Source organism: Meleagris gallopavo, chromosome 16 (assembly GCF_905368555.1).
Source record: "Meleagris gallopavo chromosome 16, MGAL_WU_HG_1.1, whole genome shotgun sequence".
Classification (NCBI taxonomy): Eukaryota; Metazoa; Chordata; class Aves; order Galliformes; family Phasianidae; genus Meleagris; species Meleagris gallopavo.
In genome coordinates, this window is record NC_139419.1 from 14,400,224 (window position 1) to 14,427,903 (window position 27,680).

At 43.8% G+C, this 27,680-nt stretch overlaps 1 protein-coding gene across 7 annotated transcripts; it reads left to right on the plus strand.

Annotated features, from left to right (window-relative positions):
- Nucleotides 1-27,386, plus strand: GLYR1 (glyoxylate reductase 1 homolog). Of its 7 annotated transcripts, none has more exons than XM_085237938.1 (17): nt 24-120; nt 664-853; nt 2,190-2,226; nt 3,272-3,351; nt 10,798-10,936; nt 11,552-11,794; nt 14,781-14,867; nt 15,774-15,830; nt 16,869-16,919; nt 17,023-17,096; nt 18,832-18,931; nt 20,768-20,878; nt 21,170-21,271; nt 22,353-22,515; nt 22,971-23,150; nt 23,620-23,744; nt 24,104-27,386. In XM_085237938.1, the coding sequence occupies exons 5-17, from the start codon at nt 10,850-10,852 to the stop codon at nt 24,176-24,178; spliced, it is 1,455 nt and encodes a 484-aa protein (XP_085094064.1). In that variant the 5' UTR covers nt 24-120; nt 664-853; nt 2,190-2,226; nt 3,272-3,351; nt 10,798-10,849; the 3' UTR covers nt 24,179-27,386. The 7 variants fall into 7 exon arrangements, with proteins under 7 accessions (XP_085094060.1, XP_085094061.1, XP_085094062.1 ...); XM_085237939.1 differs by having other exon boundaries at nt 664-793; XM_085237934.1 differs by lacking the exon at nt 664-853 and having other exon boundaries at nt 1-120.
- Nucleotides 27,387-27,680: the final 294 nt, after the last annotated feature.

Below are 27,680 nucleotides of genomic sequence, written 5' to 3' on the forward strand. Positions count from 1 at the left end.
CAGCGCCGCCGCGGCCCCCGGCCCCGCGGGGGGTGCCGTCCTGTCCCGTCAGGCCTTGCGCGGCGGTGGCGGTGTCGGTAAGATGGCGGCCGTGAGTCTGAGGCTCGGAGACCTGGTGTGGTGAGTGCGGTGCGGGCCGGCGGGGCGCGGCTCGGACTGTGCGGGCGGAGAAGGCGCCTTCCGCGGTGCCCGAGGGAGCGGCGCCGAGGCTCCGCCCGGAGCGGTGCAGAGGCGGGCGGGGCGGCGGCGGGGCTGCGCCCGGTTCGGCTGAGCGCGGCGGCGGGGCTGGGCCGGGCGGTGCCGCCCCGGGGCCACGGAGAGACCGAGGCCCTGCGGCGGGGGGGGACGAGCTGGGGAGGGGTTCGGGAGGGCGGGCGCCGAGTTTCGCCGTTCCTCTTCACGCCGCCCCCGGGGGTTGGCGGCGGCGGCGGCGGCGGCGGCGGTGGTAGTGACGGCTACCGGGCTCGGCGTCGAGGGGAGCGGCGCTCGGGGCGGAGGGGGGGGAGCGGGACCGAGGGGCGGTCGTTGGCTGGCTCGGCTGGAAATGCGGTCTCCTCCCGAGAGGAGCGAGAAGGAAAATAAGTAAGCGAGTGAGGTGGTGAACGAGTGCGTCAGCCAAGCAGCGCAATAACATGGGAAAGCACCTTTTTGTTTTTTTTGCAGGTTAGGATGTTCTCCTTGAAGCTCACAGAAGCTCCTTCCCTTTGTCACTCCAGTTTTACCTTCCAGTAGTCGGAGAGCTGTGGTTTTGTATTTCCCGATCGGGAGAACTGAAGGGATTCCTTCGAGGCCTGTAAGCACTGATCTCCAAGTGCTTGGAGGGGCTCTCTTGAGGCTCTGCTTCACCGGACAGGTTAGGGCTTCCTGTAGGGCTCGCAAGAAATAGCTAATCCCCACCACGCAGGTTTGTGCGTTTGTCTCAGGTAAAAAGAAGGGTGTGCTTCTGGCTGTGTGACAGCTGCAACTTCTCATCTGAAAAATGGACAGTGCTCTGAAACTGTTTAATATATCTAAGAAAGTAAATAAAGCTTCCTTTGAGCACCATTTGCTTCAAATAGGCATTTGGGCAGTGCAGTGCTCTTGGTGTTGGAATGCAGATCATCCTGCTTTAGTTACGCATGTGACAGACTAGACAGCTACCATCCCTGGCACCATTGCAGAAGACCTATAGCAGTAAGACAGTAACATAGAAAAAGCTTTAAGCATCTTGTTCAGCTCAGGGATGGAGGCATCAGCACTGAGCTGTGAGCTTGGTTAAAGCTCTTGGCAGTAGCTCTGCCTGATCATCGCTACAGAATCTTCTGGGTAACATTCCCATCTCAGGAGGGGCTGGAATGCCTCTTGTTTGGAGTTTTTTGCTTAGGAGTTGGCAGGAGTTACAGATTCTCTCTTGCTTTCTTGTAAGGCACCAACCAAATGACTTCTGTGAGAGTACTGCAGCTTCTGTAGCTGGGAAGGGTAAGGTAGCAATAAAGTTGGCATGCTGTGAACTAAGGCTAATGTCTCTTCTATTCCTCTGCGGAAAAAATAGTTTTATTTAGTTCCTGTAATTGAAACACACACAAGTGTAGGAAGTAAACTTTTCTGCCTTTCTTCTGGCTCTTTTCTGTGTAGCACACCACCACGTGTGGTGGCAAGCATCTGAAGAATGTGGCAGTGGAACACCTAGTGCAGGGGTCCTGCCAATTAGTGCTTCCCTGTGAGAACTTCTAAGAATCTCAGCTGTCTGAGCTGCAAATCCATCCCTTCTGGGTTTACCAGACTGCTCTATCCTGATGGATAGAAGTTACCAACCTAATCTTTGGTTTGGTTGCCTGCATCACTGCTTATCTCAGTTCTTTGTGAGAGAATATCCAATCTTACAAGAGCAATAAAAGCTGTAGCATTCAGTCTTCCAGGCAGTAGCTGTGCTGCTGCTGGTGTTCTTCTGACTTAAATTCTGATTGTGCAGCCAGTTCATGCAGACGTCATAGAGGCTTAGTTCAGGTACAGGTACCTCCCACTAACAGTGTGTCGAGTGCTCGCGCCTTGCCTGTCACGGTAGGTTTTGACTATAAATTGTATTTCTCTCAGTATGAAAAACATGTAATAGAAAGAGGTAGAATTGGGATGTTGTGGGTTTTTTTTTCGTTTTTTTTTTTTTCCCCCCATCTCTGTTCCTGCTGCCTAATTCTTCCATTTCTCCCTAGGGGGAAGCTGGGTCGGTACCCACCATGGCCAGGAAAGGTGAGTTGGGTTTTTTGTTGTTGTTTTCTTGGTGGTTTTGTTTTTCCCTCTGCATAGACAAAGCTTTACCTGAAAGCTTTTCGGTTAAAGATTAGTTTTTGGTTTACTTTCTTTATATACCATCCATGTGGATCTGAACTGTGAACTATCTGGGGTTTTAATTGATGTAGAAGTTCACCCTGTCACTGAGCTGTTAGCTCAGGTGTGATGAAAAGCAGTTCATCCAGCACTGGAACTGATTGTTTTCCCCAGACCAACCTCTGTCAGCTTCTAGGAAGCTTTCCTTTTCCATAGTAACTTGGCTAAAATAATAGAAATAAAGAACCTGCCTTCAAGATGCTGTTTTAGAGCAGTGATATTTAAGTAATAATTACAGATGTTGAGTGTGGTTGTTTTTATTTTTTTATTTTTTGCTGATGAAAGTCCAAAAAGATTTTAAAATGGCACTTTTTTATAATTACCATTTCCATTGAAGGACTTTGTTTTTGGTGTATATACGAGGTGTGAGGGTGCTCACACAAAAGCACGCCACAGAGGAAAATGCAATTAATGCTGCTGATAACCATAAACATTTGGTTTCACTCCTGTCTCTGGATCAGGTTAAGTGCAGGCTCCCCTGTGGTGTCTCCTGTGTAACAGTGGCTGTTTTTCCCTTCACCAGTACTTCACGCTTTGCTCACAGAGTAGTTTGCTTATTAAGAATATAAAATATAAATCCTTAGGGTAGTGAAGTGGAACAAATTCCCTTAAGTGCCATTTGGACTGATAAAGTTAAGAGGGATTCCTGACTTACCCATTGGGAACAGCCTTGCTAGGGATTGGTGCTGATGTATAACTGGCATTTGGGTTTTTTTTTTTCACTCTGCTGCTGCGTATCTAAAGGTATATATGAGGATACATTTAATTGTAACAGATTCAAGTTGTCTTTGTAGTTAGGATTAAAAATAACTAAAAGTCTGCAAAAATTAGAATGCCAGATAATTAAATCAGAGTATGATCTTTCATTATGTACTTTATTTTAACTTTTACTCTTAATTGCCTTCAGATTGTTAATCCACCTAAAGATCTGAAGAAACCTCGTGGAAAAAAGTGCTTCTTTGTGAAGTTTTTTGGAACAGAAGATCAGTATGTACTGCTTGTTCTCATCCCATGAAAATACTGCTCCATGTTACATGTTTGGTTTTTTTTTTTTTTTCATGGAAGAAAACTTTCCCAGCGCAGCAAAGCGTGGCTTTGTGAGGGTTTCATTGATCTGTGTGCAAAGAAATCCATCTATTAGGGCATGCTGAGCCACTTGTGAGTGTATGAAGGGTGTAAAGACTTCTGTACTCGATCACATTAGGTTTTAGTTGATGATGGGAAGGGAACTTCTTGGTAACTTGCCATTTTTAGGGGAGTAGGTGTGATGTGACTGGGTTAGGTTTTGGCTTGTAACTGTTTGAGAAGGGTGCAGCTAAGGGCATTCGTGTACTGCCATGAAGAATAAGGTGGCTTAGCACTTGCCACTCCTGATCAGAATGTATTCTCATGACTGATGACTGAAAACATTCTTGCTGTGCTTTAGGAAGACTTTGCAGCGTTGGACTTTTGGAGGCTCCCTTTTTGCACAGCTGAATTTGTTGATTCCAAACATACCTGCACAATGATATTTACAATTTGGAGTGAAGCCTTTTGTGAAGCTGAAAATTATTTTGCTGGTTTTCACTTTTCCCCTTTGTTTGTTGCCATTTGGCATTCAGTCATGTAATAGGAGTCATTAAGTCGTGCAATCCTGCAACCATGTGCAGAATTTTAGAAAACACCTTATTTTTGGTAGGAACAGAAGTAATGAATTGAGACCAAGTAATGGATGTTTCTTAAGGAAGCTGTTTTCAATTGAAAAGATACTAAGCAAAAATAATTTTAAAATATCAGTTTTCCATTTCAAGGCCAGGCTGGATGTGGCTCTGGGCAGCCTGATCCTGGTGCTTGGTGACCCTGCACATAGCAGGGGATTGAAACTGGATGAGCATTGTGGTCCTTTTCAACCCAGGCCATTCTATGATTCTATGATTAAGAATTGGAATCTGTACTTGATGGAGCAGAAATGAGTGCTGCACACAAATAGGAAGGTTTGCTGGATCTGTAGTAACATAAGGCAGGTGAATGTTGATTTGAAGTCATATAGTGTTTTTGATGTTGTTTTTTTTTATCTTATTAACTAATGAAATGAAAGCTTTCAAACTTCTTTACAGAAAACTTATTTATAGAAAGGGTAACAACCTCCAGACTCCCCAGGGAGGTGGTTGAGTTACCATCCCTGAGTGTGTTTAAAAACCATTTGGAAGTGGTGTGACTTAGAAGAGGGCTGTGAGAGTTAGGGTAGGCTGGTTGAGTTGTGGTTGGACTCGATGATCTTGAAGGTCTTTTCCAACCTGAACAATTCTTTGAATTGAAGTTGAGGGAATTGTTTCTATCCTGTTAGCTTACTCTTGATTCTTGTATTTTGTGTTTTTGGATCAAGTACGGAGATGTTCTGTATTAAGAAAAGTTTGGAGAAATCGGTTGTATGTCTTAAGGTTGTGTCACTGAGATGAGCAGTTTGGTTGCAGGTGAAGAGTTCAGACATACGAGCAGCTGGGGTTTGCTCTGTGTTTCTAGATTCTGGCTGGGGAAGATGCAGCCATCTCACACAGTGGTGCTGAATGCACACACCTGCAGGGCTGATCCTCGCACCCCTGCTGCTTGTGGGATTTAATCAATTCCTGCTCCATGGTTACTGCTCAGAGACCTGCTCGCTTTGACTTGCATACCCTGTCTGAAAATTGATTAGAAATAAATACTGTCTCTTTTGCTGCCCCTAAAATAATGTTTTTAGACAGGAGAGAGAGAATCTTGTGTACCTGGGAGTTATACTGGTGTTACAACCATGAGAAAATCCTTATCTTTGAGCAGAGTCACAAAAACTTTAAATCATTTCACTTAAAATGTTGATGTCGGGGGAAAAACCCTTTTATTCTGTGTAAGTAAACTAATGTGTTTTACAAATTCCTTTTTTTTTTTTTTTTTTTAAGGTCTATGTAAACAGGGAGTAGAAATACCAAACTGACAAAAAATCACTAGGTAATGAGCAGAATTAGAAATGGGAGGATGCAGAGCTCCTATCACTGGCTGTAGCCCATGGTCTGATGACTACACGGCCTTGTACTGGTATTCCAGTGTGAATTGCTCCTGTCTTCTTGCATTTACATCTTTCTGCCCTTTCCAAGTTTGGAAGGTGATACTAACATACCATTGATCAAATTTCATGGATCTTCTGTTAGTGCCTTGCTGTGCCAAGGTTTAACAGATGGGTTTGGACATGAGCCCTTCACTCACTGTCACCTTACACAGGTGAAGGCGGTGCTTGGTGGTGGGTAGAGTCACTGGCTGGGTTGCCAGCCAGTTTGTCAATGGTAGGTAATCTCAGAGCATGGATGGTCTGTTTTCTTGGGAGGAATTCTGAAATGCCACCATTTCAGGCTGGGGAAAGGCTCTTTCCTTCTGACTAGCATGGTTCCAGTTTCCCCTACCAAAGATTAAGGAGAAAGCTGCTTAGAAGTGAGAACTGATTTGCACATATGTGAGCAGAGTGGTTAAGTGAATGAAAATGTTCTGTTTGGCAGTGCTTTTGCTGTGGAGTACAGATAGGCACTGGTTATTTTTGAAATCCTGAATGATTTGGGGTACAACTGTAAAGAAAATTTGGTGCTCTAGCTGTAACTTGGACATGGTACGTGCATAAGGTGTACGTGCTAATTCTTACTGGCTTAGTTTGATGCTGCAGTGATGAAAGGAATACGTTACCTGGAAGGCTCTGTGTAGCTGTGGTGAAAGATACAAAAAGGAGAGTGGAGTGCAGTCAGACTGCTCTGTAAGTGTTGGCTTTTGAAAGTTCCTGCTGAGCTCAGAGTTCTGTGTTTGTTCAGTTGGTAGAGTTGCTCTGTTGCTTTCAAGCTGGTGTATTTTCTAGAAGAGAACTGTTTTTACCCATGGAAAGGGAATTTGTGTTTTGGTTTAAAGTGTGACGTATGCACCTGTACCGCATGGCAGAGCAGGCCACCTGGATGTTCGTAGCAGTAATGTAGTGTCCATGTCCTATTCTGGCAGACTTCCTCAGTTGTGGTGCATAATACTCATGAAATGCCTCTATTAACTTAGTCTCCAGTAGAGAGATTTTCTGAGTCTGTCTGGGACTTACCTTCCTGAGTATCTGTCCTCAGACTGACTTCACATTAAAATGATTCTTCATCCAAAATCGATAACAGCTGGTATTTCCAGCCCACAAAAGTGACAAGTGTGCAACAACGTTCGGTTACTGGAATTTAAACCTTTCTAAATTGCAATAGAACTTTGACCTCTTATCAGCATTTCTAGCTGTACTTCTTAGCCTGGAAAATAAAAGGAGCTTTCCCAGACTACAGTCTTGTCACATGAAGTATTGGTTCAGCATTCTAGTAATCGAGGGCAGCAGTGTCAGAACTTCTAAGTTGGTATGCATGCTTCTTTCTGTTCTTTCTTGCTGTTAGTTGGTAGGATGACTAGGCTGGCAGGCTCATAGTCTGCTAATCTTCTGTAAATTCTCAGTGCATTCCATCCAGTTGCAAATATTCTTAGATTTCATGGCCTGTTTGGAAACCATTTGACCTTTTCTAAGCTAACTACTTAACTGGAAGCAGCAGGAAGTCTTGCAGGCTGTGGGCGCGCACACACACAAATATACACATACACAGGCTGTAGAAATGCTGTGATAGCTGTATAGTCTTGTAAGTTATGTATCAGAATCTTAATAGGAAACTGGAGCAGCCCACTCTTACTCAGAGCCCTCTTTGAAGCATCAGTACAAAAGTAAACAGTCCCACTAGAAGTGCTGGGGTTAGGGGTCACTTCCTGTCTGTTACATCAAGGAAAAATGGGAGGAAGCTTGCAGTCCAAGGTAAACAGAGTCATCTGCAGCCTGTTTGCTCCTTGTTGTTAGGCCCAACAACTTCAGCATAGACTTCTGTCTTCCCGTTCTCCATGCACTGTTGTGATGCCAGCACGTTTGCTCTTCTTATGCCACTGTTCTCTCTGTCTTTTTAGGGAGAGATAAATTATTGGATGTAGTCTTCATAAAGCATTCTTTGAGATCCTGACATCAGAGGACACTTGAAGTTTGTCAAGTGTTGGATGTGATGCTTTGGGAATATAAGGAGCCAGAGGTTATCATAGAATCATAGAATGGTTTGGGTTGGAAGGGAGCTTTAAGACCATCTCGTTCCAACCCCCTGCTGTATGCAGGGACATCTCCCATAGCCCAGGTTGCTCACAGCCCCATCCAGCTGGCCTTGAGTGCTTGCAGGGAGGGGGCATCCACAGCCTCACCGGGTAACCTGTGCCAGTGTCTCACCACACTCAAAGTAAATAATTTCTTCCTGATATCTAGTCTAAATCTACCCTCTTCCAGTTTAAAACCATTTCCCCTTGTCCTGTTGCTACCTGTCCTTATAAAAATTCCTTCCTCAGCTTTCCTGTAGGCACCTTCAGGTCTGGGGAGAGCTATAAGGTCTCCCTGGAGCCTTCTCTTCTCCAGGCTGAGCAGCCCCAGCTCTCTCAGCCTATCCCCATAGCGGAGGTGCTCCATCCTCTGATCATCTTTGTGCTGTCTGGACCTGCTCCAACATCTCCATGTCCTTCTTGTGTTGGGGTCTCCAGAATTGGACACAGTACTCCAGGTGGGATATCACAATATCAGAGGAGCAGAATCATCTCCTTTGTCCTGCTGGTCACACTTCTCTTGATGCAGCCCAGGGTATGTCTGGCATTTTGGGCTGCAGGCACACATTGCCGGCTCACGTTGAGTCTTTCATCCTCTGATAGCCCCAAATCCTACTCCTCAGGCCTGCTCTCAAGCCATTCTCCACTATAGGCTGAGCAGAGGGTTAGCTTGCTGCTGTTTTCAGCTGGGCATAGCCCATACAGAGCTCCATGTTGCTCTAGGCAGGCTGCTGTATGCCAGAGCTAGCTGGACTGTTGTTGGACATCTCTCAGCAGAGTGCCATAGCTGAACATTACTGTAGTCAGAACTTTTTGGCCCTTTGCTGCTGATACCTCCAGAGGTGTATGTCCTCTGCTGTACATTTTTCATTATTACATACTTTTCTCAGCATTGGCTGCTGCTTGTTCTTTTGCAAAGTATTCCTTCCTTTCAGTTGCTTGGCTGTATGATTTAACGTAAATGAGATGATTTTTGTGCTTCTTTTAAATTTCCTTTAAAAACTGGATGTAATAAATCAGAGCTCAGCTGTGTGACTTTACTCGTCATGATGCCAGTACTGATGAGAAAGTGCAGCATTCCATTTTCACATCACAAAATCCATCTTGATTTTCTCCATCTGGCTTCTTGTGTGCTAGCTAACACTGGCTACTTTCAAACCCAGGCTATTCTCCTGTGATTTTTGTAGCTGGCTGTGCTAGCACTTAGTGTGGGCCTCTCAACTGGCACAGCGTAAGCTTTGCGAACTTTCTCCAGTAAGTAAAAGAAATTTGGAGGTAGTGCCACCATTTAGCAGAGCTAACTGTAAGTTTTGCCAAATGTGGGTATATGGGGAACTTCTGCCACTTCCATCTCTCCAGTTTTTCAGGCTGTCTTTAGGAAGTGATATCTTCAGACTGGAAAATGGCTAAAAGCAGCATGCTTTAAGGCCTCATTACCTGTGCCAAGCTCATATAGTGGATTTGAATCTGTTCTCTCTGGCTGTGTTACTTCTATGCTACCATTCTCCATGCTGCTCTTGGTCACATTCACACTTAGCTCTGCTTCACCGTGAGCATTTTTAAGTTTTGTTTGTTGTTCATGACTAGAATGTGGATTTTTATAAGGGTTTTCCTAGGAGTGCTATTTTGAAAGGGATGAGAAAGGGCATGGAGAAATTAGCAGAGAAGTCTGGAACTAAAATGTAGATTTTTAACACCTTTTTTGCTTCCTATTTAAGCAATTCTTTATGGGTATTGGATGACTGTGCCACAATATGAATACAGTCTCATCTTAAAATGTGACAGCTTTAGTAACGTGATGTCACTGATGTTTTTCTTTTCTAGGATGTTCATTCATTGCTGAGTTGTAGTTCCTTTTAAATGTTGCATCCTGGAGACCTCTTCTATAAATAACAGCTGTGAGGTCATTGCTTAACAAAAAAAGAGATCCTTTGCATAAACATGAATGAATATGTTTGGTGGAAAATGGTTTAGTTTTCAGGTGTCTGAAACACACAAATGCTTTATGGATGGACATACAGTGTCAGAAGACTCACTGTACCTTACAGAAGGTCTTCCAAGTAGGTGGCACACAAAGGATAAACTTGATGACGCCCTTTTTGTTTATCTTCCCATGAGGCAGCATTGAAGGCTGTTTCTTACTTGTGTGTTTGCCTCTGATAGTTTGGGTGATTGCAAGTGCTAAAATGTACCTTCTAAGCCAGGGAGCAGAGGCTTTCTCCATTCCAGTAGGAAAAGTAATGGGGGGGAAAAAAAGTAATAAGCATATGCAGAGAAAAGGAGTAGCATGTGCAGATAGAAAGAAACATAAGAGAATGCCTTGGAAGAAGAGGCACTACTTAATCTGTAATTCAAATCTGGGAACAACACTTCATGTGCCTTCTTACAGCGTACTGACTGATTTTATTTCCTTTGTATAGACAATGGAATGACTTAGTGTGGGTTGATGTTGCATAGTACCCAGGTGTGCTTTGTCCCTGAGAGTCACAAAAAAGGCTGTTGCACCTCAGTGAATGTTAGGATATGTCACTGTGAAGCTTGGGCATGTAGGAGGAGTTCCCTGTGTAGTGCTGACTGCAGATGCCAGTATGAAAACAACAATTTGACTTTCTATAGCATGTTAAGTCAGTTATTACGAAGATGATGTAAACGAAGCAGAAAGATTCAGCTTGGTGTGCAAGAGAATACTGAGTTCTGCTTCCAGGCAGTGACAGAATTGTGGTGTAGGCTGTATGGCACTGTGGAAGGGATGCTGCTACTTCTGCAGTCAACTCTGTCAGGGGATCTTACCCCTCCCCACATGGGACACAAAAAGTTTCAGTCTATCTTCAGCAAGCTGATTTCTAACTAGAAATAGTGGTTACTAGAGCACAATGTATTTGAGCAAGGGATTGATGACTTTTAACAGCACTATGAACAGATTTATACTAGGAGCTACCAAATATGGTGGCATGTGATTGTGGATGTTCCTCCTGGTGGTACAGGAGAGGCCACTGGTTAGCCTTTGTTCTGAACAGGTGCCTGTGATCACATCTGAGGGCTGGTCTGCTGATAGAGTATGTCAGCAGTGCTTAGAGGGGAGTAATGCTAGCAGAGAGGGGATGCAATGTGAGGGAGAAACCAAGTAAAAGTGCCAGAAAAAAGTTCTCAGTGAATGCAGACATTGCAGTCCTTCAGGCTGTGGAAAGCTTGTCACTGATTGCTCTGGACAAGAAATGTGTCTCTGTTTCTAGGAGTTGGGTGGTTGAGGAAGCTGCTGTTACAGAATATAACTGATTTTTTTTCTCTGATTTCAAGTGCTTGGATCAAAGTGGAACAGCTGAAGCCTTATCACCTGCACAAAGAAGAAATGATAAAGATTAACAAGGGTAAGCGCTTCCAGCAAGCCGTGGATGCCGTGGAGGAGTTTCTTAGAAAAACCAAAGGCAAGGACCAGGTGAGTGAGTGGGTTCTTCTTCACCGTGTGCATAAAAAAAAGTCTTCGAGTGAATGATGGTGAAATGTGTTTTTATTTGAATGGAGTTGATTGTTTCTGGCAGTTTGCTGGGGAGGATTTTGTTTTCATTTTTGTCTTTTTTTTTTTTTTCCCCCCCCCCAATTTTAAATTTTTATTTTTTTCCTAACCTCTCCTCTTCCTCATTCAGTCTTGTCTGATGAGGAGTGAAAAGACTTGTTACACTGATGGAGAAACTGAAGAGGCTAATTGATCTGCTTATACTGAATTTATAAATCAATCTTAAGTCTAGGACTTGGATGATAGCTACCAATCTTACTGTTAGTGGAAGTGCATACATGTGTATGCACTCCCACTGAGTCTTCAGATGTCCTGTGTTGTTACTCAGTGACTCAAAGTGAGTGTTTTTACAGGTGAACTAACAAGGAACTTCACTCACCGACTTCGAGGGGCTAGCAGTCTAGTTTTCATGTTCCCATGCTGTTGGTTTGCCTGATAGTAAACAGCATGGGGGTCCTTCGCATCCTTGGTTTTGCATGAAAGTCATTCTAGCTCTTCTCTTCTTTCCTTACCGTCTTCTATTCTGTAATCTCTCAGGCATCTTCCCATAACTCCAGTGAAGAGAAGAATCGGCGTAATTCCAGTGAAGAAAGAGGCAAGCAATCTGCTGGTGAAGAGAAACGCAAAGCCAGTTTGTCTGAAGGGAAGTTGAAGAAGGGCACAGGGGAAGGAAAAAAGAGGGTCTCTTCTGTATCGTCAGAGAGAGGATCAAAGTCACCTTTGAAAAGAGCCCAGGATCAGAGCCCCCGAAAGCGGGGGCGTCCACCCAAGGATGAGAAGGTTTGTGTTGTGCATGTCCGCCAGTGCCCTCTGTGGACTTTGCAGGTGGACTTAGGGATGACTGGCTCCTTAACTAACAGGCCAGTGTGAAGAGTATCAGTTCAGTATCAGATTTTTTTTTTTAAGCTCTTCCTTGTTGCTTCCTCTAGACCAACTGGCTGTCGGATACCTTTGACAAGCACGTTGTTGATTCTTCATGTACATTTTTAGCAGTTAGTTGCTTTGAGTGGCTCTAGTCATATCTTTGAGAGGGCTTTGAGAGCTGTCTCATGAGACTCCACCTTCCATCTTACCATCCCTCAGATTCAGTTTATGTGGGAAGGATTAGTGAGGAGGTGTGGCTCTTCATCTGACTTCCGTCTTTTCCCTCCTCATCTCATCTGCTTTATATGATTAAGTGATCTTAACTTCACCCTCCGTGCTTACTGAGGGTGGGACGTTCTTAAGGACTAAGGTGTGAAGAAGAAATTCGTGTAGCATGGGAATAATGCACCAGAAGAACTAGCTGTATTCATTTCCACTTCTATGCTATGGAATATATTTCCATTCTCCATTATAAAGGTCCAGCACTGGAGCATTATTATTTTTTCCTCGTTACTTCCCTTGTTTACTTCTGAGTGTCACAACAGAAGCAGTAGCCAGCAATATTTTGTCTTCTGTCAGAAGTATTGATTATTTTGTCTTCTGCAGAGTATTGATCTTTCTTTATTGTGGAGCTCCTGTTGTGGTCCAGATCTTTCTTGTCCAAATGGATAGAAATTTCAGTGGATTACTACAATGCACGTTCTTCACTGGAGACTACACCTGAGGACTGTTGGGAGGCTTCAGCTGATGCACCATGCTACAGCAGTGTGCTTACTGCTGCTTCAAAGGGACTGTGCTACTCTATGCCTCCAGCCTTTGCTTTCAGTGTGTTTCAGGATGCAATTCAAAATAGTTGGCTTCCATCTCCTGAATTGTTACAGGATTGGCTTTAACAGGTTGAATAGCAAACTCTTGATGTCTTGGTGGTAAAATTGAAGCTGGTTGTAAAAGATACTGGATTTTTTTTTTTTAAGCCAGTTTTTGTTAAATCACATCATATGACAGAGCCCATCAGTTACTCCTTTTGGGGGAATTGGAAGAAGGGGAAGTTGGATGCATACAGGTGAATTACTATTAATTGTAAATCTTTTCACTTGACTGCAGAAAAACAGTTTATGAGCTCCTTGGCTTACCCTTCTGAGATGTTGCTATAATCATTTCGTATCTTTGAATGTATCTGTTATGATAAAGCCCTGGACCATTTTTTCTCCAATGTAAAATGCTTTTTTGTCTTTGAGGTAAATTCAATCCAAACTAATCAAAATGAGTGGTGGGAGAATTCCAGAAGTGCTGACACACTGCATGCTTAGTTTTTATTGTATGAGCTGCCTTGGGGTATTAGAGAGGGCTTTGAGTGACTTAATTACAGCACTAGAAATTTTTACTGGGAAAGTGCAAGTGGAGTGGCTTCAAACAGCTTACCACAGTTTGCCAGCTAGGGGATGAATGCCTTGCTGCAGACTGTGAAAGTAAGCTGGTTTGTGTAGGAAAGTAACTGTGCAAGTTCTGAAAGGCAGTGTACTGATAATTAGAGAAATCACTGTGAAATTATAACAGCACTGTCATAACACTTTTTCAGTCCATGACATAAATTTGAAATCATACATTGTGCTTACCTGATTCTCATAACTTCCCAGAATAATTTCCCAGTGCTAGGGGAAAGGAAATGTTTGTCTTGAACTGTTCCGAATTACTGCAGTGTTGGTATTTGGGATGTGTTTTTTCGTTTTTGGTTCATTTGTTTTGTTCAGTCACAGTTCAGCTACCTTTCCCAGCTCTTGGGATGCATAAAATTCGAGGATCCAGTTTTTTCTGAGATGTGGTCTATCTGGAAATGCCCTGTAGGCATCCGTGTTCATTCAGATACTCTCATTGTCAAGTTTATATGGATATTTTCAAAGGACCAACATGACTACTTGTGTATCGGAGCAGATTTCATCCTTGCTTTGCCAGTTGAAGCAGCAATGTTGTCTTCAAAAAGAGAATTCTAGTGTACAGTGGCACTTTAAGATTAGAGGCTGATGTCTAAGTTGTCCTTGCTATCAGATGAAACGTTTGCATCAGTGTCACTTACCTCCAGCAGCCTTTTCTTCCTTGTTTTGTAAACAGTGCTCATCTCTGATGGTGCTTTGTGGACACTAAGGTACACTGTGCATTTGCAGGAAGTGCATTTCATTTCTGAATCTTCATCTCAGGAAGGTGACACAATATATAGAAGCCCTGCACATTCTCTTCATAAATCGTAAAGACCTATGTTTTAATCTTTACCTGTGGAAATAAGGATGAACAGATAAAAATTTAACGACAGTAAAATAATGGTGCTTTAAGTGTCATCATGACGCGTTAAGGAATTAGAACAGTCCATGTATGATTTCCAGTTTCATGCATTCTGGAAACTACAGCAGGTGTGACTGTATGAGGTGCACACTTAGAAGGTTTTCCTGCTAACAGGTAGGCTGCTGCCTTTTTTTTAACAACAGTGGAGGATGAGGAACAGCTCAAACCTTGTCTGAATGTGGTGATGTTCTTTACCTATTTGTTCAGATTTTTGCATCCACCAGAGGGAAATGCTGGATCAAGTGTGTTCAGTTGTTTCTCTGCTCATTGCATGATTACACAAGTGTGATTAATTCCTGTTACAGCTTCTGGAAAAGCCGTTCTTCATATGTAACTGGTTGAATTTAGTTGTTGACAGTTCTTGTTTTTTGTTCTTGTTTTTTTTTTTTTCCACTTTGCATCGCCTGTGTTGATAGTACACCTTGTGCTTGAAGTATTACCTCTTTGTGGAAAGGCATGCGTAGTGCTTTTCAAAACTGTGTGTGTGCTCTTGCAATCATTTTGCTGTTACCAGCCACCTAGCCAGTTTGTAAGCTCTTTTCTGATCTCCTTTGTATCTTCTCAGGATCTCACAATTCCAGAGTCAAGTACAGTGAAAAGAGTGATGACTGGAACAGTGGCTGGATTTAAATGGCCACCAAGCGTCAGTGAGGTGAGAAACCCTGGGCTGGCTTTACAGCACAGTTCTGCAAACTTAGATCCTAGCTGAAGATGATGTAGAACCTTTTGTTTCCAATTTGAAATAGTGGAGTTCTCCCTTCTTAAGGTGCTTTCTTTGTCATTCTGTAGCATAACAAAGCTGGACAGTACCTTTGGGCAGCTAGTAAGTATGTTGGAAAGCGAGATTTTTGTCCTTATGGAGCAGTCTGCAGATTCACCCCTAACTTGCTGCATGTGTTTTTGCACTTCTGATTTCAAAAATATTTCTGTGACTGGCTTTCCAGAACTGGAAGAGAAGACTTGGATAGGCTCTCCGTGTCTGGATTATGTGACGTTGGATGGTTTACTTCAGTTTCCTTCATAATCAGCTTTTGGAAATCTTTCATTTTGTACTTAAATAATTAAATGATCAAGCAGAGTAAGAAGAGTGCAACTCTAGGCTAGTGCTTAGAGTGTTCATTGGAGAGATGAATGCTCCAGCTGCCCATCACGTGATTGCTAAGATTAATGTTCAGCCACTACCCACCATGAGTATGTTTTAAGGAATTCCTTGGAAGCTGGAAAGTTTTTTTTATTTCATTAGGAGAAGGAGGTGGGATCTGGCACTACAGATAAGAAGGGGAGGCTACTTCTTCCCTTGTTAATCCTGCTGATAGTTTTGTTTTGATTTTCCTGCAGAAATTGAGAAATAAGGGATTTGACTTGAATGGCTTTGCTTTTGGAAATGAAACACAATGTAAACTGCTATATCAAAACAAACTGCTTGATACAGCTGTCATGCATTAAATATTTCCCACCTGAATTTGTTATTGTGCAGCTCGGGAGAACAGGGGAGTAGTGATGTGGTTGCTCAGTGACACTCTGAGAATGTTTCTGAGTCTGTACTTTTTCTCTGTAGCCTGTGAAGGACAGTGATCCACACTTTCATCACTTCCTGCTGAGCCAGACGGAGAAGGTGAGGATTTGGCAGACAGGATAATTCTGCTGATCGCTTAGCTTGGCATCCTGCCCTTTGCTGGGATGAAGGTCTAAATACAAGGGGCATACATAACCAGCTCAGAAATTCTGTTCTTTGGGGCCTAGTAGCAGTGAGACTCTCTTGTGCAATCTTACCATTTGGTTACTTATCAGCATTTAGGTTTAGAGTGATTTGGCAGTGAGGGCAACAAATAGTTCAAGACATCAAAGATTACCTAGCACCAGGATTCAGCAGACTTGTTCTGTTAAATTACAGATTGAATAGGAAGGCTAGAAAGGGATGTTTTACTAATTACAACCCTGTCCTTTGTTTGATGGTGATCCTTCCAATTCCTTCATCTGGATGAATTTGTTAATTAACTGAATATGGCAAGAAAATTGCCCCTGACTAGAAAAGCTCCATGTAAAATGTAGCCAACTTCAGAGTCAGAAGCCATGCAGGTTTTTATATTCAGCCTGTGAATGTCAGAAGGAAAACAAAATATCAAATTAAATGAAAAACAGTTTATATCTGGCTGAGGATCTGTGCAGAGACAGATTAAGAGCAGCTCAGAATAAGCAGCCTGAGCAGGAGCAGCCATCACACTGTTGTAAGCCACGTGCTGCCTTAGGTTAACAAAAACGCTTTGCTTCAGCAGCTACACTGACATTAATGAGCACCGGTGCACTGCTCTACAGCAGCTGTGGAGATCTGTGTCCTTTGATTCAGATTGAGAGTGGGGATATGCTGTATCCTCGATGCTGGAGTGCCTGCCATGTGAACTACAGAAAGGATTTTGTAGTCCCTGCATCAGAAAACAGTCTGAATTGTTGGAGTAGGGTAGGAAGAGAGGAACTTAGTATGTTACAATAGGGTTTTATTTTCTCTGGTTGAGGGAAGCCTGAGAGCTTTCCTGTGCTGCAGATGGTGTGTGGGTGAGCTGCCTGTTTTCTTTGTAGCGAGGATACGGTCTGTTTGCTCAGCAGAGCAAATCAGCACTGTCCTTCCCCTGAATGCTTTGTTTTATCCATACAGCCAGCTGTCTGCTATCAAGCCATCACAAAGAAGCTGAAAGTTTGTGAAGAGGTGAGATAGATGTTTGCTTTGATGGATTTTCTGTATTATCACAAGGATTGGCAGTTCCTCCAGAGCTGTATGGTCCTTTTTTTTTTTTTTTTTCTTTCTTCAGGAAACAGGATCCACCTCCATCCAGGCAGCAGACAGCACGGCAGTCAATGGCAGTATCACACCCACAGACAAAAAGTAAGATCTCCAACGCACTTCAGCCATTTCCCTTCCTTTTCTCCTTTCCATCTCATACATGCAGCCATTATCCAGCTTGTCACTGAGAATAAATAAACCTAACATTTCTCTCTAGAGATCTCCTCTGTCCTTGTGTGAAACACTCATTTGGGTGGAGGTGGGAGGGAGGCAGCTAAAATCAAAACAGGAGCTGTACTGCAGAAGAGTTTAGAACAAGGTCTGCCCTGGATGTACTTGCATCTCAGTGCTTTCCTGCAGTTGCCCTTTTCCTGCAGGGCACATTGCAGAACATGAAGAAGCAGTATTTCTGAATGCCATGTGGGGCAGGATGATAAAAGGATATCTTTCTCCAGTGGTGCGTGGCAGTTGACTAGGGCTGTTCTGTTGCTGCCCTGAGCACATAGAAGGCGAGCGGAAGAGGGAGGCTCCCAGCACAGGAGCTTTGCTGTGCAGCACGTGAGCTCTCTGGTTTCTTCTAACGTCCCCGTTCTCCTTTCTAGAGTGAGACGAGCCTCACTTGAGCTTCCTGTTTCACTCTGTAACTTCCGCTGTGTTCAAATTGCACTCAGGCCTTGCTGTTTGCTGTTTGCCGTTGGGGTCATTTCTCATGGGATATCAATTCTCAGCTGTACTCAGGGGGAACTAAAATAACGATGAAGCTGTTCAGGTAAAATAGTCTTTCAGGAAAGCATGGCTCAGAGCTGGGTTGGGAGAGGGAGAGAGAGAAGGTCTGTTTCAGTTTTGTAAACAGATGGACGTTAAGCTGTTGAAGGAACCTGTAGTGAGTTGTGATCTGTCTGAATTAATCTGCTCTAACAAAAAAAAAAAAGGTTGGGAAAGTACAGGTAACTTGAGAAAGCCATAGTGCAGCTGTAGTATGGCTAGTTACGAAGAATTACCTTTTGGGAATTGTGAGGCTGAGGTTACATCAGGCATGTAAGTGAACGATTCAAAAATTCCTAATGAAATTGTGGTTGGGTATGAAGCTCGCTGCAGCAGAGACTGCCAGAGAGTTCCAATTACACATAATTATGGAGATGAAACTTGTTAGCTTGTTGTCTTTTTCTTGAAATGAGGGGAGCAAAACTCTCCCCATCTTAGGAGAGGGAAGGCAGCAGTTATCTGAGATTGTCACTCATGTTGACCTGTACAGGAGTACTACTATTTTTTTGTTGAATTGCATTTTGGAGAGGTGTTAGGCCTTTGGTCTGTGTGTGATGCATAGTACAGTAGTTCTTTCTGAGTTTTACTGAAGTAAAAGTAGTAATGTATCATTCAGTAGTGTAAACAAGTCATTGTATGCATGACTTGGTTCAAAAATCAGAAAGTAAATTAGAGAAGCACCTGCTGATGTGCAGTTGACCTCTTTTTCTTCAGTACAGCAATGGCTAGTAACGGAAAGCACAAGAGCAGCAAATTTAATCAAAAGCAAACTAATGAAGAACCAACAGCCCCTCAACCTTTAGCGTTCAGCTACTCTTCCAAAGCTGACTGGAGTCTTTCTAGAGGAATTGTTAGCAATGCTTAGTATGCAAAACAAACACTGGCTTGCTGTTAAAGCACAGTGTCTTCCCAATTTGGAAGTCCTATTCTGGCTGTGGCTGCGTTGTAGTCTAGTTTTTGCTGGTTGTGCTCCAGGTTTTACTCTTGATCGCTTCCAGGATTAAGGGAAGCTGACAACAATTGCTTATCTGTTACATAATCCCTTGCATTAATGCTTCTCCCTTCCCTTTAGGATAGGATTTCTGGGACTTGGTCTGATGGGAAGTGGCATCGTCTCCAACTTACTGAAGATGGGTCATACTGTCACTGTCTGGAACCGGACTGCTGAGAAGGTAGGCGTGTACCTTAGATATAGACAGTACTTTCCTTTTTTAAACATGTTCCTACTACCTCTAATCACCAGTCGCTGGTGCCTGGGAGAGGATGCTCAGGAAACACAGGTATGTTTGCCACCTTGTTTTATTATCACAGAATCACAGAATTGTAGGGGGTTGGAAGGGACCTCTAGAGATCATCGAGATCAACCCCCCTGCCAAAGCAGGTTCCCTACACCAGGTCGCACAGGTAGGCGTCCAGGCGAGACTTGAATATCTCCAGAGAAGGAGACTCCACAACCTCCCTGGGCAGCCTGTTCCAGTGCTCCGTCACCTCACCGTGAAGAAGTTCTTACGCACATTCGTGCGAAACTTCCTGTGCTGCAGCTGATGTCCGTTTCCCCTCGTCCTGTCTCCATGTACCACTGAAAAGAGACTGGCCTCACCGCTATGGCCGCCACTCCTCAGATATTTATAAACCTGGGTCAGGTCTCCTCTCAGTTGTCTTTTCTCAAGGCTAAACAGACCCAATTCACTTAGCCTTTCTTCATAGTGGAGATGCTCCAGGCCCTTCACCATCTTTGTGGCCCTCCGCTGGACTCTTTCCAAGAGATCCCTGTCTTTTTTGTACTGGGGAGCCCAGAACTGGACACAGATGAGGCCTTACCAGGGCAGAGTAGAGGGGGAGGATCACCTCCCTCGACCTGCTGGACACGCTCTTCTTAATGCACCCCAGAATGCCATTGGCCTTTTTGGCCACGAGGGCACACTGCTGGCTCATGGCCAACCTGTCGTCCACCAGGACGCCCAGGTCCCTCTCTGCAGAGCTCCTCTCCAGCAGCTCATCCCCCAGCCTGTATTGGTGCATGCAATTATTCCTCCCTAGGTGTAAGACCCTACACTTGCTTATATTATTATTATATTATTATTTTATTATTATTTCCTGAGTGTTTGTGGGTGGCCACTTCATACTAGAAGCTGTGAACGGTTCCTACCATGTTGCTGTTTTGATGTTAGAAGTTGCAGCTTTGTGTCCCTGTTGAGGACTGCAACATAAAGTTCTTCCTGGGCATACAGGTAGCTAAGATTCAGGATTTCTGGATAAGATACCTGGATTCAGGTAGCTAAGTCATTGTGTTTTGGAGCTTGACGAAAGGACCATGTGCTGGGAAGTTGATCCCAGGAGTGGTGTGGTGAGATACTCCTCTTGGCCACAGCTTCATCTACACATCCATTGTGCTATTTGCAGTGGCTGAAGATTCTGCGGCAAACATGCTGTGTCATGACATGAGACCAGGTTAAGAATGTTCCTTTTCAATGTTGAAATGGAGCTAAATGGCTACACAGTTGTATTCTAGCAACTGTAATGGAGGAGAAAATATGCATGCATCAACTGTATTGTAAAATAGCAAAGGGTTTTTTAAGGATGTTTTCTAACTACAAAACAAGAGGATAGGATGGGAAGGAACTAAGAATTTAAAACAGCAGCCCTTTAAAGCCTGCGTCAGTCTCAGCTGTGCATATCCTGTTTACTGTTCAGCAACTGGTTCTGTTTACCAGTTCTTTTGCACTCATCTCTGCTAAAAACTGCAATATTCAATCTCTTACAGTTTATCACCTAAGCCTTCCCTTTTGTGCATTTGTTTTGAAGTTCTTCTCTTGAGCATTCAGAAAAGCTGCAGAGGAGCCCCTTGGGTGTAGGAGATGAACCAATGAAACTCAACCTAGTTACTGAATAATTAATACACTTGACTCATGTTGAGTCTGGCAGTAAAGTTTGTTTCATCAAAATGCTAGAGAACCCATTTGGTTTGTACTTAATTTTGCTTACGTTTCAATTTGTGACTTTTGCAGTGTGATTTGTTCATCCAGGAAGGGGCACGGCTGGGAAGAACCCCTGCTGAAGTTGTCTCCACCTGTGACATCACCTTTGCCTGTGTATCAGATCCAAAAGCAGCAAAGGATGTAAGGATTAGCTCTTGTTCTTCCTCCACCATTGAGTGCTAGTTCTGATTCCTACTGATGAAGGTAGCCTGGGTTATTGCAGGTGCTGGGCAGGACAAATACGTAAAATTGTTTCCCAACAGAGTCATACTTACCTCCCTCCCTTTTACTCACAGAAAGATAATCCATGGGGATTGGGTTTTGATATCGTTTTAGAAGACTACCACTGCAGTGCCAGACTTTCTTGGACTTGGAGGGTTTGAGTTTCTTTGCAGACACCCTATTGCTTTACCGCTCTTCTGTTCCTCACAGCTGGTGCTTGGTCCGAGTGGAGTGTTGCAGGGGATTCGACCAGGGAAGTGTTACGTGGATATGTCCACTGTGGATGCAGATACAGTCACAGAATTGGCCCAGGTAATCACATTAGCTGATCCTTTAACACTTGTGGCTCACCAGCAGTACTGCAATACTTGTTTCAAGCTTTAAGCTGTTGATGATACAGATGTTTTGTAAGATTTCTTGACTTCTTCTTGGGGAGACTCATGTCTCAAACAGGTGAGACAGAATGAATTGTCATATCTTGACCAGTGAACAGAGCTGGATAAGATGTACTCTGATAGTGGCAAAGCCTCTGGATTTGTCAGGGCTGTCAGGTGGCACCAATGCAAACTGCCTGCTGAGTTTTTAACCCTCTGTGGAAGTATTTAGTATAGATTTGGTACAGATTTGGTATTCTGTAGCAAACTGGAGGAGGAACACTATCTGGATGTGTAAGTCCTTAAACTGATAAAATAGATAATCTTATTTTAAGTGCCCTAGTTATGGGGAAAAGAGTGCCTTCGTATTTCACTCTAGAACTTTTTTCACTTTCCAGAAATTTTTAAAGGGAGGATTGATGTAGAAGTGTCTTGATTTACTTCTGGCATGGCATTTTTTTATTTCTTCCTTGACATCTTGATTATTATTCTCAGCCCTTAAATGAGTGTGTTTTATTGCAGAAAGAAGGGAAGTTTTGGTGAAGTTTTAAGCCGTGATGATGCAGTAATGCATAACACGGGAATTTGGAAAAGGCACAGTCACACGTATTAGTAAATGTCTGGCCAAGGAGTTCTGTCAGAGGCCTTTCATTATTGGGGAAGAGAGGTTAAATACAAAGTAAATAATCTGAGAGTGCTATGCTTCATGGACAGCTTCAGCACTGTTTCTTGGCCATTACAGGGTGCCATGGCAGAAGCACATAAACTCAGCTGCTGAAAATATTCACCATTAAAATAAGAAGTGTTGCAGAGAATGAAGGCAACTTTTGTGCTCAGGCACACCTTTCAGTGTGTCGTGCATCATGTTAGGTGTATTACAGTGCTTCCCTCTTCTGTTTTTGTGTCTAAGCTCTTTGTGCTTTAAAATTTTTTCCTCAGACAGTGCTCTTGCCGTGCTGCCTGTTCAGGATCAATGCCTGCTATTTATGCACTGCTAACCAGAGATACTATTTTTCCAGGTGATAGTGTCCCGGGGTGGTCGCTTTTTGGAAGCACCAGTCTCAGGAAATCAGCAGCTATCTAATGATGGAATGCTTGTGATCCTGGCAGCTGGTGACAGGGGTTTATATGAGGACTGCAGTAGCTGTTTCCAAGCGATGGGGAAGACCTCTTTTTTTCTAGGTAACTGAAACACCAAGGGTTTGATAGCAGATTCTTAGTCAGTGCAAGGACTGGGATATTCAGGAAGGAGTCTGAGAGGCACATGTATCATCTTTGTAGGCTGTTGGCAAGAGGGATTGGCTGCTTTCTATCTCCATAGGCAGTATGGGAAACCAGCCCGCTCCTCTGGAATTCTGCCAATTTCAGAGCCTTCAGACTAAGTTTTCATTTTTGAATATTGTCTCATTTTGGAGAATCTGTGGTGCTTCTTATTTTTAAATGATACTTTAATTTCTCCCGTTGTTCAAGTGCATGGGAAACAGCTAAGTTTTCCAAAGCCTGTAAGGAGAAGGGGCATCTGTAAAGTGTTTGGGATCAGTATGGAAAGCGTAGTAGTGTTAATACTGCGTGGGGCGGGGGAGCAAGGCTGCTGCATCTGTTCTGGAGGAATGTTCAGTGCTGTATTTTGCTTCCAGGTGAAGTAGGTAATGCTGCCAAGATGATGCTGATTGTGAACATGGTCCAAGGCAGCTTCATGGCTACAATAGCAGAAGGACTGACTTTGGCTCAAGTGACTGGTCAGTCCCAACAGACCCTTCTGGATATCCTCAATCAGGGACAACTTGCCAGCATCTTCCTGGACCAGAAGTGCCAAAGTAAAGTTCTCTTTGTTGTTTTATTATAGGACATTTGTCACAATCTGTCAGCATTTCAGTTAACAATGGAAGGAAGGGAATCATCCCAGCTTCATCAGCCTGAGTGCTTTAAGCATTCTGAAAATGAAGAGCTGAGTTTTATTGATTAACCTTTATAGACAGAAACTCTGAGAATACATCTCAAGCTCTGCATTGTATACAGCCTGCTCAGGTCTTGAGTTGATAGTGATGATTTCATTGGGATGGGGTAATAAGTGAAGTGGAGGGCAAGCTGCTTAGAAATCTGAGCTCCCTTTGTCAGTGGGCAGAAGTGGTATTACCTGCTGCGGTGGGATGAGGATACAAAGCAGAGAAACAGAAGATCACTATGGGAAAGGGAAGTTTGGCGTTGAATTGCATGACCTTGCAGTGTGACAGGCTTGATTTACTTTTGTCATGCTTATTTTTTTGCGTGCATTCCTCTCAACAGATATCTTGCAAGGAAACTTTAAACCTGATTTTTACCTGAAATATATACAGAAGGATCTTAGATTAGCTATTGCACTGGGTGATTCTGTCAACCATCCAACTCCTATGGCAGCTGCTGCCAACGAGGTGAGTGTTCAGATGTGTGTGTTACTCAGTGTTTGTTCAGTGGGCGGAGTTAGAGCTGTTTGTCACCAAGGGACAAAATTTAAGAGTTGTGTGCTGTCTAAGAGCAAGGAAGAGCAATTGAAATATATTCTGAGAGGGATGGAATTTAATTTCATTTGATGGTAGAAGCTCTTATAGTATTACATCAGTGAAAACAGATGACCTAAAGAAAACCTGGAGTATTCTGATCTGTGCTGCTGTATTTACTTGAAGCACTGTGCAGTTTTCTGGTTTGTAGTGATCAGGAAAGTAGTTTTTCCGCTAGGGAAAGGCTTCCCGTAAGAGCAGGCACTGATCCTTTTCTAATTTCTCTTCTCTAGGTCTATAAACGAGCAAAAGCGTTGGACCAATCAGACAACGACATGTCTGCAGTGTACAGGGCCTACATCCACTAGGCTGCACCATTCTTACTGTTAATACTATGATTATTGATTAATATTATTATGATACTGGGTTTTAACTCTGGACCAGTCCATCTCTGTCTCTCCATTTCCTTTTATACACAGACTTTGAGATCTGCCATGGAGGCAGCTGCTGCGGTCAGCCTTCCCCTGGTGGCAGAAGGGGGGGAGGAGGGGGCTCGGATTGTTGCAGTCTAATTAGAAAATCCATGCCATGCACTGACAGTCATGGAACAGAACAGTGGCGGCTTGTTCAGAAGCTCTGAGGCAACTCTGCCAGAAATCTGCTGCTTGGCTGCTTTTATTTTCTTCTTTGTATGCTTGTCCAAGATGCTGTTTCTAACGATCCCCTTTCTCCTTTGCTGTGAAATAATGCGTGTGTTGGACTTTTTGCATCAAGGGGAACAGGTGACTACATCCCATCTACCTGTGAATATCTGTAAAGTCCTTGGTCCCAAGTAAGGTGAGGAGCATTCCTGTTTGTCACCCACTGTTTGAGAACAAAGCACCTCCCGTGGAGGAGAATGACAGTTCCAGAAGGTAATGGGGTTGCATGCAACACTGTCTTGATTCTGTTTCTTTTTAAACTTCCACCTCCCCAGCACCTTGATGGAGGAATTCCTCATATTGTTGAGAACAGATTGCATCCAAGTCTTCCCCTGTACAGAGAACTCTAGCATAGGGAACAGAAACCTTACTGAAAACGAGAGAGTACCAGTGTAAGTGTGGCCTCCTAAAAGGCTAATGGCAGCTGTCCACCCCACAAACAGCATGGGAGCTTCACAAGGATTTGCATAAAAAGCTTCAAGAGAAACGTTTAGCTTAAAACTTAGCCAGAGGTGTTTAATTTGGTGAAGGAACAACTTTAGGGGGTTGCTCCTGGCCTTAGTTTGTGTTGCTTTACTATTTGCTTTCTTTTTTTTCTTTTTTTTTTTTTTTTTACCCTAAGAGTCAATAGTTACAAAGGCGTCTTGGATTGTAGCAGTGTCACAAGCAGAGTCTGAAAGGTGAGAGGAATGATCATGGTGCCAAGAGATGAAGGCTCCTGAGCTCCTTCCTGTCCTATCTCTGGCCTTTTCATGGTCATCTTATTTGTTAACCTGATTGCCCATCTTCAAAGGTGGGTGATAATTACCTACCTCACAGGGATATTTTGTGTCATGATTAGTGATCTTTATACATGTCAAATTTTCCATAAGTATTCTTAGTGTTACTACTCTGAGTACAACACTAGCACAGCATGAGAATATTCCCTGTACTTGTGACTCTGCTTGTGGCCGGGTACCAACTTCTAGGAAGACTGGTGGATGTAATGGGAGGCTAGTACTGCTGCTGAGCTGTAGTCTAAATGTGTGGGACTTGGACTGCAGAGGCCAAAGCTGAAGAGCAGAGATGATCTCCGTTGGTAGCAGAGCAACCCAGAGTCCAAAGGATGCCTGTCTGTAAAAAATGCACAGAGCATGTTTGTTTATTTTTAACCTCTCAGTGTTAGCCTTTTAGGAGGATTCTTCCATTTTAGATTCGAGAGTTAGTAAAATGCCAGTAAGAAATGTTATTAGTCAAAGTCGCTGCACAGTGGCACGATCTTCTTCCTTCGAGTAAGATTCTGAAAGGAAAGAAAGCAAATTAAAATTAGACCACGCTGCTCTAAATCCTTGAGGTCTGCCCCTCTCACCATCTTATTTTTTAGGAACTTATTGACTATTTATGGAAATTTTCCTGTGGCTTAGGATTTCTTACTGATCCTATCTGCAGCAAGTGTATATGGTTCAGGGGCATCTTGTTAAGAAACAGAGGGTTATCAGGTTCTCTGTTGTGAGACATGACATCTAACGTCTAATGCTTAAATGTTATTTGGGTGAATATTTCTCCTGCTGCAGTCACTGTTATTTGTAGGCTAATACTGTGTTACGCATTGTGTCCTGTGGCAAACATCTAGTAATAGATCTGTTAGGCATTTCTTTGCCCACTTGTCAGTGGTATCTCTGAGCAGTATTAGTTATGCATACGTGTTTCTTTGACAATACAACTGTCATCCTGCATGTAGATATTCATATTAAAGGCACATAAGTACCCAGGAAAACCGCCCATTGGCCTGCTTCTGACTTTTACATGGTTCCCATCTCAGAGCTGTTAGCATCAGCAGACCTTGATTAATCAAATGCATTGCAGTTAGGAAATCGCATATTCAGGGCATCTGCGGATAGTTGTGTTTTGGGGGCAGGAGATAAGACCACATGTCTTGTAGCTGAAGGTGTGTTTGGGAAATAAGGGAATGGGAGCTGTCCCAGACCCATTGAGCACAGAAGTGTTCAGGTCAGTGCAGCAGTCTCTTGGAGTACATTAAAGAATGGGTCTGAGTGGATGTCATCAAGGAGTGGGTGTCATCTCTTTTTACTTACGGTGCCTCTGCAAACTGGGAATGCAAGAGGAGCTCTCAAGTCTCACGACATGCATTGCAAAGTGAATTCAGAGAACCATCCCTGCAGCAGGGATCCTGAGGCACCTCGGTGCTGCAGGTCTCATTTCCCAGAACTGCTGCCTTTCTCAGAGCAGAGGTGGTTCTTCCTGTGGGTGCTCCCAGCTGTTCCTGCAGCCTCTGGCTGGCTTTGTGGTGGTGAGGCGGGCGCAGGCTCTGCAGGGGGCCAGGAGTGGGGCACGGAGCTCGGGAGTGGATGCAAAGAAAGGAAGGGGGGTTAAATGGTGGAAAGTGGGCTGTGGCAGATGCTGTGTGAGGCTGATGCGTCAGTCTTGCTTGGGTTCTTTTATTTATGTCTGCTGCCTCCGAAGGTGGATCTTGCTCTGTTCCTAGGCCTGAGGTCCGGGGAGGGGGAGCTGTGGATTGAGAGATGCTCTAACAAAACTGGCTAGTCAGTGTTGTCTTAATATTGTTGACAATTCTGTAAAGTTCCTTTTTATGAAGATTTGTTTTTAGCAAATTGCATTTTTTTGACTCCCTCCTTTTTAAAGAGACAATGTGACACTTGTGAGAAGCTTGTAAGAAAAGCGGTTTCTTTTCTCCTCAATGATAGATCCTATCGTTAATTAAGATTGTGAATTTTTATTTTTTGCCTTGTTTTTAATTAACATTTGTCATTCAGAATAGGATGTGTGAAGATGTTTAAATGGCAAATCAAAAAGATTTTTTGTGCAATTAACAAAGCTACTGGCAAAAAGAATAAAACCTTTCTTGGTAACACGACGTTGTTGTGGCCGTTTCTACAGCCTATCTGACTGCTGCGTCAGCGCTAAAGGAGGGGGAGCGGTGCTCTCGCCATCCGAAATGCTGTGGGGCGGCTTCAGCACAGAAGAACCCTGCGGGCGCCATGGCCCCGCCCCACCCTTCTTCCCGCGTCACCGCCGCGCCTCAGTCCTGCGGAGGGCGGGACTAGAAGAGGGAGGGCAGCCAATAAGAGAGGGAAGGGGCTGGGCGCGTGACGGTAGCCAATAGGGGAGGGAGGGAGCGGGGTTCCTTGCGGAGCGATAGCCAATAGGG